A 12,374-nucleotide genomic window follows, 5' to 3' on the forward strand; every position below is an offset into this window, starting at 1 on the left:
ATTTCCAATGTATCCTTAGCAGCACTTTTCTGGGATATTCTGTTGTTGCCCTATGTCATGGAGACCTTGAAACTTTAGTTCTTCAGGACCACCCCATTAACATGCTCCAGCAGCATACATATGGGATAGATGTTGGGGTGGAATATTTCACAGTCCTAGGTCTGGGCCTGGGTGGTAGATGAGCCAGTTTGATTACCAGCTCTTCTGCCACCACGGCATTGCAGCCAGTTCTTCCTCACTTTTTTGGCAAGTGGCAGAGCCAGTTTACTCAAGTCTTGCCACCAGTAAGGCTCAGGGACAGCTCTTAGACTCTCACATCCTCAAGGCTGGCTTATCTATGACCCAGGCAGAGTGTGGGTCCGACTCTCCTGAGTTTTGCAGCTCGTAAAGGGGTCAGGCCTCCTACTCTTACGCCCTTGAGCCAGTTCTCCCATGCTATTCAGGTGAAAGGTGAAGTCAGATCTCCAGCCTACTATAGGAAGCTAAGTGGTGGGCCAGCTCCCTCAGGCTTATGCTCTCAGGGCCAGCTCACTGGCACCCCTGACCCTGCCATCAGGATCTGCTCTACTATACTGTCCAGGCAGGTTTCTTAAAGGAAGAAGGCATAAGCCCACTGGCACTTGCATTTGTCACTGGCTTTATTGATGGATAGTGTAATTCACCATTTCCCAAGGAGCAAGAACAGCAACTATCTTCCCGTCTTCAGTTCTGCCTGTCTTCACAGTGCACACACTGCTCTGCTTCTCTTCATCTTCTCTCTCTCCACAACTTATTTGCTTAATTCTGTCTTTCCCATCATTGACCTGCAGCCTGGGTGTGGTCCATGGTGTTGTCTCAATACTTCCCAGCCTAGGATTTTTATAAAACTATGTTTTCATAGTTAGCTCTAGAAGTTCAGCGTATTTTTGTAATGTGATGATTTAACGTGTTCAACTCAAAATTTTCATGAGCATTTACATAAACATTAAATTTTTTGTTCTTTTTTGCTTTTATTATATTTTTAATTAAAAAATTTTAAATTTCAGTATATTTTGATCATATTCTTTCTGTCCCTCAAGTCCTTCCACATTCTCTCCTCCTCTCTGCCTATGCAACTTTTAAGTTTTTCTTGAAAAATAAACCAAAACCTCAATACAACAACAACCCCTCTCAAACCTGGAAATCCAAATACATCACTACCCAAAAAGAAAGGGAAAAAAGGCTGCACTGCAGCCACTAAAGTCATAAAAATAACAAACTACAAAGAAACTCTGGAGTCAATTATGTCTGTCAACTACTCCTGAACATGAGGTCTATTATGTTGTGGTCTATATACCCATTGTCTTTCTTTTGGGGAAAATAGATTTCCCCTCTTAAAGCAAGTATAACATAAAAAGTTTAAAAGCAAAACTCATCACATTAATGTTGGCCAAAATAAGCCTATAGGAAGAAAAGAGCTCCAGAGACAGCACAAGAGTCAGACACCCACTTGTGTGCACACTCAGGAATCCCATAAAAACACTTAGGTATAAGACTTAATATAAGTGCAGAGGACATAGTACAGAACCATTCAGGTCCTGTTCATGTTGTCTGTTAGTTCATAAGCTTTGCTCATGTGGGTGTAGATGGCCTTGTTTTCTTGGTGACCTCCATACCCTCTGGCTCTTATACTCTTTCTGTCCTCTCTTTTGCAGAGGTCCCTGAGCTCTGAAGGAAAGAATTTGTTGGAAACATCTCATTTAGGATGAGTGTTCCAAGGTCTCTCATGTTTCATCTTATCGTAGGGAAACTCATTCAACCATATTCATTACTATCTCATTATAGTAGGCAGACATTGGAAACAACCTAGTTACCCAACAGAAGAACTGAAAAAGAAAATGTGGTGCATTATCAGAATGGATTACTACTCATCCATTAAAAACAACAGCATCCAAAAATTTGCAGGCAAATATATGGATGTGACTAGAAAAAATTTTTATGTGTGAATCCCAGGTTTCAACAGACCAAATATTCAACCATCATCATAGAAGCCTTCTTCTGCAAGAGATGGGAGCAAATATAGAGACCCGCAACAAGATAGTATACAGTGAATGTGAGACCATTGGACATAGAATGAGAGACCATGGAACATAAACTTTTTTAGTGAGGTGAAATTATTTAAGTTTCTGGACTTTAAAGTCATTTTAAATATAATACTCTTACAAATTAATTGAAAATCTTATACATCCATATAGTACATTTTTATCACACTAGCCCCCCCCCCAACTCTACCTCTAATTCCTCCTCCATCCATATGCCTACCCTACTCAACTTTATGTCTTCTTTTTTGCTTTTAATATCCCATTGGGTCCAGTTTGTGCTGCCCATACATACATATGTGTGGTGCCATCCACTGGATCATGATGAAACTACAAAGGACCATGCCCTTAAAATAAAAACTCTTCTTCTTATTAGCAATATGTTATCAGTGGATTCTCATCTGGCCTTAAGGGACTGAGATCTAGCGATGAAATGTTTACTGATCATGACTTGATCTTGTTGAGGTATCATAAAGGCAGCCATTCCATTCATGTCCATTGCAACTGTCCCATCAATCCATAGGATATTTATCTCACTCTGGCTCTCTCCAACATCTAGCTCTTACAGTGTTCATGCCCTCCCTTTCTAAATGATCTACGGAGGAAGGGGGCATAATAATCATGTACCTTACAGATTTATGGCCTAAGAACCCAAAGTATTTGTACACGTTGAGCACTTGTAATTTTTGGTGTTTCCTCCTGTCACCTGCACAGAAAGAATTCTTATACACTAATCTATGAAGATAGAGAATGCGTTTTGAAGGGAGTTTAATACTGTGCACTTACGAACATAATAGTGATTCATTCACCCGTCAGTCCTTTGAATGTCACAGCTCTAGGTTCTTGACCCCATTGCAGGTACCTGGCATGCTTTGCCTCCTGTGGGATAAGCCTTCAATTCAACCAGAAAGTTAATACTCCCATGATATTTGTGCTATTATTTTACCCATGAACATTAAAAAAGTCGTATGATAATTTCTTCCACAATGTTCTATACTTATCAAAAATTACTATGTAACTTGATATTTTGTTAGTGGCAATTTTAAAACTGTGTGTCTAAGTTTATACTCTCTGTAAGTCTTAGCCCCAGTTGGTACACCCAAATGTTAGTGTTACTATTAAAAATTTTTGGTGAAGTTTCTCTCATAACCCAGCTAGCACCTGCATAATTGTTTAATAAGCTTTATAGCACAACAACTGAGCAACAGATATCTATATTATACCTCTGAGCTAATCTGGCTTCCTTCCAGTATAAATATCCCAGTTCCTTGTACTTTATGACTTTCTCTTTGCAGCTGTTCTCCCCTCGTATCTTCTGAATCTCTGCCCATGGCTGAATCCCTACTTCCCTTCTCTCTCTCCTCTTCCCATGGATGTCATGAAGTCCAGCTATGTTCTCTCAACTACTCAGTGATTGGCTGTTAAGCTGTTTTATTGACAAATCTTGGAACTAGTGGGAAGCAAAATTTAAACAGAAGATTATCAGAAAAGGGATAAAAACAAGATATAGAAGGAACAGAAACCAGCATTTGAATCTTTACACAGTACACATTAACATTATGCCTACAATATTTAAAAATATTTCCTGTATCAAAATAAAGTACATGAGAAAAACTTTGTCAGTTCTGGTTTAAAACAGTTTGATTAAAGATCCCTATCTTTCATAAATAAAAAGACAGAAACAAAACCAAAAAGTATCCTGTAGATGTTTTATATTCACACTTATCATTGGGTCAGATGACAACAAAGAAATATATTAACCAAGCTTTTCTGGTTTACCAATAATAATTTAATGTTTTAACCTCATATGATAAGGTCACAGAGATCAGCAGTCTGATTGCTGTTAAGAAGAAAAAAATGCTCACACTTTAAGAAAAAAAATTAATGCAAGTAATGAAGATAAGGATTCTTTTGTTAAGTGAATTCATCAGACATACATAATTTTCTAAAGTTTTCTCAGCTTTAAGCAAAGGCACAAAACATGTGAACACAACCATATGGAAACAGCAGCAGTACTGAGACACCAGACAATGATTTTAGTGCTTCCGCAAGGAAATGCAGTTGTTGCTACTGACAGAGGTGTGGATCCTATTACAACAGGGGCATGTAAGCCTGGCTATCATCAGTTCAGACACCTTCTTAGGTTAGGTATGAAACTTCTATGTAGGCTAATGAATCCCTTCAAAATATAAAAGTAATACTACAAATAAATATGACTCCCATAGTTGGATAGCTATCATTTCAGATTAAGAATCATTTCCCAAGAGTGAATGAAGTTTTAGCTTTTTTAGAATTAAAATAAAGTATGATTGCATAATTTTCAGCTTCCATTTGCTCCTCACAACTGAAATCAACCCATATATTTTTCCTTATTCCCTATTAATGTGTGTATATATACATATATGTAAACATGTATATATGTATATAAATATGTATATATAAACACATATATTTGTGATTTAGTGCTACTTGCATGTATATGTTTCCAAGACTGATCACTTTTTATCAGATAGGCAATTAGTAGGTCCAAACCTGGCTTGATCTTTCTAAAGTTTAGCTAAGCTTTGGAACTATTTATAGTGAAGATGTTAACACTGGTCCCCAATACACAGAAAACTTTAGCACTAAACAATATATAAACTTCATATAAAGTGAATAAAACCAAAAAGTAATCTAATTTACACTGAGGAAATTGAATTTCTGTATGGACATCACACAACTAAAACCCTTGGCAGAAATTAAGTTGCTAACAGAGTGACTGCCTAGCTACATATACCATTGATTTACAGATTTTCTTCTAGCCAACTTATATACTTATCTCTTAATCTCAAACCTAGTTGTAAATGAAGTGGTGACGTGGCAAATGATATGGCTCCATGGAATCCATCTTCTATGTGGTCATGAGTGACTGGAACTCCAGCATTTCTGAGTCGTGTGACATAAATAAGTCCATCATCTCTTACGATGTCATGTTCACATGTGAGGATGTAAGTTAGTGGCAACCTCTGTAACTGAGAGTCATTGACTAATAAGGGTGACACTTTATTATCCATAAGTGCTGGGTGAGAAGCATTTATGTTTCCAAGAACTGGTTCCTTGTAAACATGGTTCTTTTTGTATTTCTCTGGGAGAAAGTCACTCCAGTTAACAAACTTGAACAGATGTCTTGATTCGTGAGGCACATGATTATTTCTGAGTATTGTCTCAGGTAATTCTTTATTGTCTGTTAAATATAGACATGTCAACTTCATTGCTATTCTCCTTGACAGAAAGGGGCCATGTTCATATGTTTGGTAAGATGGTGTCAAGGTATCAAGTGTCTGTAGTATAGGGTATAGCAAGGTCTGTGCCTTAATATTGTCCTTGTATTGTGGGTCATCCTGTAGCTATAAATAAAAGACATAATGAGGGCTAATTATTAAGTAGCTTTTAAACAAAAGCATTGGTAGTTTTATTTTAGTTATCTGAGGTAAATAAATGTACAACACTAAAACAGTGTCTAATGATGACTTTCATAACAATTACTCATTGTTTGAAACATTCCATCTTCTTCAGCGAGAAAATGGTGCACACTCTCCTGTTCACTCACATTTATTCACACATGTCAACCAAAGGGGACCATGATCTGAAGAATCTTACTGAAGATGACAGAAAGACCTTGGTTAAAGATTTGTTTAGTTTTTGGTGAAAAGTTATTTTGATATATGTAGAACATTCTGCCCACCTGTGTCAGCTTCCCAAGTGATCTGGACATAGGCATGTGTTGTGACCAGTATGCTTACAAGAGTTTTTGACATATAGTAATCTAAAGGAGCAGCAACAATGAAAATAATAAAGCAGCATGCCATAAACCAATTCAACTGGACAAAACCACTTGATATTACATGTTGAAAACAATACTATTATCTGTCTTACTTTACCATGTTATTAGTATTATAGCACGACAGAAAAGACAAAGAATAATTTATGAAAATCAGAACAGCAGAAGAAAATCATAGACCATTTTGTCTGTTATAAGTCTTCACTGAAAGTGGGAAGTGTCCTAGTTTGCAGCTCTGAGAAGACTCTTTGCTTTCATTTTCTAGCCTTGCTTTCTTCAGGAAAGTCTACAGTGGGCACTGAAGAGCCCTAACATAAGCAGCACATGTGCTTTTACAGCAGTGCCATACCCACACATGACTGTACCTGAGGCCCTCCACAGGAAAGTTTGGGATCTGTTGAGGTCAAGGGCAGGCCCTCTCCAGAGAAGTTAATTTATATAGATTGAGAGGATTAGTTGAGATCTCAACAGTATATCAAAAGAAAAAGTATCTGACCAGTTCCAAAATACCTATACAATAGGTGCAAATCTGGCAAGTTCATAGGAAAAACGAATAAAATTTTTCCTAAGAAAATCTTTTCAGGCTCTTGATCCTTCCCAGGGACTGTAACTGTAATTTTCCAAATAAAATGCTGTGTCTCAGAGAGTTTAGAGAGTGAGTAGCAGTGAGCAGAACAGCGAAACTGAGGCCAAGGTAGGTAATAGCTTTTCCATGTACAAGAAGACATCTTTCATAATTTAGTTAACCTCTGCTGGTTGGACTAGAGGGATAGGAAGATTGTACTTCAGTTTATGCTTTTTATGGTTCATTGAGATATTGAAGACAACACTTAGGAAGCAAGGGAAATATGAGCCTGGGGAGATGGCTCAGTTGGTAAAACCTTGCCAGAATAAGCCTAAGGATTGGAACCTGGAGTCAGACTTGGGCATAGTGGGAGCCTAGCCTCCAGTGCTAGGGGAGAGGAAGGACCATATCCCAAGCTTACTGGCCTTTTAATCTAACAGATGATTCTTGTGAGTTCTAGGATAAATGAAAGCACTTGTGTTTTAAAAAATATAATTTTCAAGGGCAAACTAGTTTACCTAGCAAGTTCCAGGGCAACAAATGTTACATATTGAGACTGTATATGAGAAAGAAAGGAAAAAAAAAGATGGAAAGAAATGGCTAACTTTGACATGATTAAACACACATATGTACGTGCAAGGGCAAACACACTGTATAAACAGTCTCTATCTCACACAAGAGTCTTTAATACACCATCCTGAAGCAGCACACAAACTATCTTACATTTTTAAAAAGTGTGATACCTGTTGTCAATATCCAGTTTCTTAAGAGGGAAAAGATTGAAGAACAGACCAGCTGTTGTCTAAAGGAATAAACTTGAGATCCTGTCATATGTTAATTTAACTTCTAGTTTCATAATATATATGTGCTGGACATTGGGCTAGAAACCCAGGTTTGGGTTCCTGGTCTCCGATATGGGGATTATATCAGTAAATATAATGTAAAGATTTTGTTTTCAATATAATTATGTTTGGGAGGTTATTTCGTATTGGAGTACTTATTGTATTTATATCATTTGCATAGCTTCTCCCTTACAGCTCCTCTCATGTCTCGCCATCACTGCCTCACAATTCATGACCTCTTCTCCTTTAATTATAAGACATTTCAGTTCGAGAAGAAAAATGATTGGCTTAACCTCCCCTATGGGACCAATGTTTGACTGAATGGCTGGGCTACGGAGAGCACCTAATGCTTGGCACGCACCATGAGCGGCCCGGAGAGGCTACTGATGAATGCGAAACTAAATGGAAGTAGAAGCCCAAGGACTGAAGGAGCTTTAGAAGGAGCTTGAGTCTTGGCACCAATGGCAGAGTCAGCGCCCCTGAAGAGAGCACTGGAAAGGCTCTCTCGGTGACTGCTAAGACCAGTTACAATGCAGACCACAACATTTTGGAGATGTCAGTAACATGCGATTACCAAGAAGAACAGCAACAGCTATGGAGTTAAGCCAGCCTGAGACCATGAGTCGTGCTACATGGCTGGTGGCAAGCTCATTGGGTTCTACATAGTGGCTCTTCAGTGTCATGACATCAACTTTTACTATGTTGAACGTTTGTTTTGCTTTGCTCTGATTGTGACTGTGCTCTGATTCCAAAAGGAACAAGTCACTGGGCACCATTCTTTCATGGGCCCTCTTCATGACTCTTGTTGTGTGTCCTGGAGAAATGTAAGCAAACAGCCTCACCCTCCTGCTCCATTGAGAGATAAACTTCACCCCTGCCATGGCTTTTCTGGTATGATATATTGTACCTTGTCAAACTGTAAGCCCTAATAGCTCATTTCTTCTGTAGTTCCTTTTTGTCAGAGTTTCTATGCAGAGAGACAAGAAAGTAATTAATAAAAATCAAGTACAGTGATACCAACATCACAATAGATTTTACAATTTATCTCAGAAAAAACATATTATAAACAGTAAAACATATTATAGATACTTGTTTGCAGTCATTGTTGTATTTTCTTAATTAGTATGATAAGATAAGCTGTATGGTGTAGTTCTAGTCCAAGTACTTGGGATGTGGTGTGGGGCCATTGCAAGTTTAAGGCATAGCCACATTACTGAGCAAGTTCAAGTTCAGTCTAGGGTGCTTAACTAGAGATGAGAAAAGTTTAAAAGGAGGTAATTATATAGATCCATGGTAGATCATTTGTTTAGCAATTCCACAGCTTCGGATTCAATGTCAGTGTGCACGCACAGATACACACACACACACACATGCACACATGCACAAACACACACACACACACACACACAGAGAGAGAGAGAGAGAGAGAGAGAGAGAGACAGACAGACAGACAGACAGACAGACCGACCAAGATATTATGAAATCCTTATATAACATTACTTAATTAAAGCCACAACTAAAAGCCAAGGCATGCAAAAAGAGTAAATGTTCCTGGTTATTTTATATTTTACACATTACAGTACAAACATCATTCAAATACAAGAACAAAAATATTTTTTTGTCTTAGTACTAAACTGTTCTGGTTTCAAAAATATGTGACACATTCAACATACCAGTTGAGCCACTGTTGCTGCGAAGGCACCGCCAGAACTGTCTCCTGAAATACAGATGCGATTGGGATCCACTCCATATTTTGCAAGAACTTTATCCTGGAGAAAGAACTTGATGGCAGAAATGCAGTCTTCCAGGGCAGCTGGGTATGGATACTGAGGAGCAAGTCTGTAGCTTTAGAGGTAAATCAAGGGGGAAAAAACAACATGGAAGTAATGAGTAAGCTTGTTCATTCAATTATCTCTCAATTTCCTGAGCGTGTCCGCACACACACGCGCACACACACACACACACACACACACACGCACGCACGCACGCACACACACACACGCGCGCGCGTGCACACACACACACACACACACACACACACACACACACACACACACACACACACACACACTGTATTGAACCTTTATTACCATCAACTAAACCCGGGCTTACTAATAACTTCTATTTTAAAACAGCAAGTAGATTCTGGTTTAGAGGGTTTGAGGTAATGGTTCTATAGGAAGCAGAATCATAAAGGATGTGTCTTCACTTTCATAAAGTCTGTAAGTTTCACCAGGCCCACAATAGAAGTGGTGACTCGGAAGCAATTCATGATCATTGATTAGATAATTCATTCAAGCAGTTAAAATCCAGAAAATCTGAGAGCCAAGTGATGGTAGTTGCCTTTAATTAGAAATTCATTTAGATCAAAATTCCACAGAATTGTAGAATTTCATTTAATAAACATGAGGATTTGAAATTACTCACAGTTTTTTTTAGCACAAATTTACAATCTTGTAGACCAATTTTTGTACTATGAAATTGGTAGGAAAACACTAATTTTCTCCAAGAGATACAGATTGCACTCAGTAGCTCACAAAGTAATAGGCAAGCCTTCAAATTTCTGGTATATTGTTAGACATTTGAGCAAAATCATAAAATACTGAGAATTATCTTTGGAGAGGTTCTTGAAATGTTTGAATGGTCCAAACCTTAGGTCTAATCTTGTTGGACCCAAAATAATTCTAACATACATTGCTTTTTTATCATGTCAGATAATGCCTAACACTCCTCAGGTGTGATGGGTATATACTATAGGCATATTCCCTGGGCAGGCTGTGTGTTCTCAGAGCTACCACTGCTTTATTAGCAAAGATGCTTACTCTGCTGCAGTGCACAGGTTTCTACCATGGCACAGATTAATGCAAAATTTGACTTTCATGAGGGCACATTAATATTATACTGCTAAAAGAAATTAATAAACCACAACTTCCTAGCAGTGCTCCAGCCACCTTTGACTGTAAATAAAGCTAATGCTAGAATGGCAAGGACCACAAAAATAAAGATCGATTAGTTCTTACTCTGGTGCCAGAACAACCGCGTCAAGTTTGTTGGCTGTCTCTCGGTTCACGGAATCATAGGGCAGCATCTCTGAAACGAAAGAAATAAATGTAGAACCGAGCTGTAAACGCCAAGCAATGACAACCCATTTATGAATCATAGATCTATGAATCATAACATTAAGTTGAATTGTGGTTACTTGATGAAAACCTTGCCATCAACACTCTGTCACCACATATGAGCAAATTCCACCAGAGTAACAAGACCTCCCTTATCTTCTATCTACTAAATTATTCCTATGCTAGGCCAGAAGACAAAATCCATTTGGTCACAATGAGAGGAGCTTGTTGTGTTCTGGTGACCTGTTGGCTCCTCCTGGTTTTATTGTGTTGCTCACTTATGTGACTGTAGTCTCAAAGCATCATGCACTGTTCTTTTCTGGGTGAGTTCCTTCAGGAAGTGGCATGGGGCTGAGCAGAGCTAGAAGAAACTACACCAGGTAATCTTATGCACACAGTGACCTCTGAATAATGGTGAAGATCATAATCTCAAAGCTTTAGTACTAACAAACTATACATTTTCTGGATTTACATTTTTTTCAAGAGAGGAATAATGTGTATGCCTTGACTCCCTCAACATAACTACTGTCATATCCATTAAGCTGGCTTTAAATCAGAGCTCTAAAAGTAAGTTGAAGTTAATATTATAGCCATCATTAAAATAGTCATAAATTCAGATAGTCACAATAATGAATCTTTAAAGATATTTTAGATTTCTTGTGCTTTTTAAAGGGGACTGTAAATTGCTAAGTATACTTCTTGGTGTAATTTTAGAAAATAAGCTTTTTCCCTTGTGTGAGGCTTAGACATTTAAATAAAGCCATTCATATTTAATACTTTTACAAATGAACTTTAAGTTACTTTTCTGAACATAAGTAGAATTTTTAGTTGTACTTATATCAATAAATTTTTATCTGTGTAATTTCTTACAGAAATTAACTCTGGATTGAATGCAGTGATAATACAAAGGTGGAAACAGAAAGGGTAAGTTTATTATGATTAAAATCTTTTATTTTTCATTTTCTGACTCTCATCAATGAAAAGGTTTATTTTAAAATTTTATTAATGCTCACACATTTCTGGTTTTATATAGGTCCTTTTATTTTTAGTGTATTCAATTTACATCCTGATGGTAGCCTGCTCCCTTGTCTCCTTCCAGCCCTACCCTGCCTCCCTCTTTTCTCCTCCCTGACTCCCCTAGTCCTCAGAAAGAGAGAGCTCTCCTCCCCTTCCCCTGACCCCAGTATATCAATTCTCATCAAGACTGCCTGCATCCTCTTCCTCTGTGGGTAGCATGGCTGACAATGACAAAATTTATCAGTAAAATCAATTCACTTAAAAATCATAAAGTGACATTTATTAGATAAAAGACAAATATAATGACTACTATCAAATGTTCAAGGGAAAAGTGAAATCATTGCAGGAGAAAGTGTAACAAGGTCAAGAGAAAGCATACAATGTCATTTTGTATAATAAACGTCATCTAATTAAAACATACATTAAACAAATACACTTACTGAAGCTTCCCAAGATAAAGGCACCACCATGAATATAGATTACAGCCCGTCTCTGTTTTTCACATTTCCTTTTTGGCAAATACAGGCGAACGGGAATGTTATTGAAGTCTGTGTCGATCACTGTCATGTTTTCATCTGAAAATGGCTCTGTATCTTGAAGTGTCATTAATATGAAGAAAAGATCTTCAAATTTCATAAGACCCATACGTTCAAATAATGAGGCCTATCAAAACAACATTGGAATGGTAATATGAGCAGTTTTATTTTAGTAGTACATAAAGATGAAATGGGAAAAAAGAGGTGGAGGAATGAGAATATTGTAGGGTGTATAGCACCCCCTTTACCACAAGTGGAATGGGCATCTCAGAAGATGGGGAAGAAAGTTATAGAACACATAAGTGGGAGAAGACTGCTGAAAAATAGTGTCTTCCAGACATGGCAAGGCAGTTGCACCCCTGAACTCACAGATGCTCTGGTTATCTGTGTGAGAGTCCCTAACCTCAACTCAAGAGCC

At 37.9% G+C, this 12,374-nt stretch overlaps 1 protein-coding gene across 1 annotated transcript; it reads right to left on the reverse strand.

The window, feature by feature from the left end:
* Window positions 1–4,621: 4,621 nt before the first annotated feature.
* On the reverse strand, window positions 4,622–10,473 carry LOC127198910 (arylacetamide deacetylase-like 2). Its single transcript, XM_051156831.1, has 3 exons — window positions 10,305–10,473; window positions 8,958–9,129; window positions 4,622–5,443 (listed from the first exon to the last, which is right to left on the reverse strand). The coding sequence occupies exons 1-3, from the start codon at window positions 10,457–10,459 to the stop codon at window positions 4,841–4,843; spliced, it is 930 nt and encodes a 309-aa protein (XP_051012788.1). The 5' UTR covers window positions 10,460–10,473; the 3' UTR covers window positions 4,622–4,840.
* Between the last annotated feature and the right edge of the window lie 1,901 nt (window positions 10,474–12,374).

Source organism: Acomys russatus, chromosome 15 (genome assembly GCF_903995435.1).
Source record: "Acomys russatus chromosome 15, mAcoRus1.1, whole genome shotgun sequence".
NCBI lineage: Eukaryota > Metazoa > Chordata > Mammalia > Rodentia > Muridae > Acomys > Acomys russatus.

Coding starts and splice junctions, on each gene's coding strand:
- LOC127198910 (XM_051156831.1), bottom strand. CDS start 10,459: ATGATTCATAGATCTATGATTCATAAATGGGTTGTCATTGCTTGGCGT. Junction 9,130..10,304: donor GCGGTTGTTCTGGCACCAGA/GTAAGAACTAAT, acceptor TTACCTCTAAAG/CTACAGACTTGCTCCTCAGT. Junction 5,444..8,957: donor CAGCAACAGTGGCTCAACTG/GTATGTTGAATG, acceptor TTTTATTTATAG/CTACAGGATGACCCACAATA.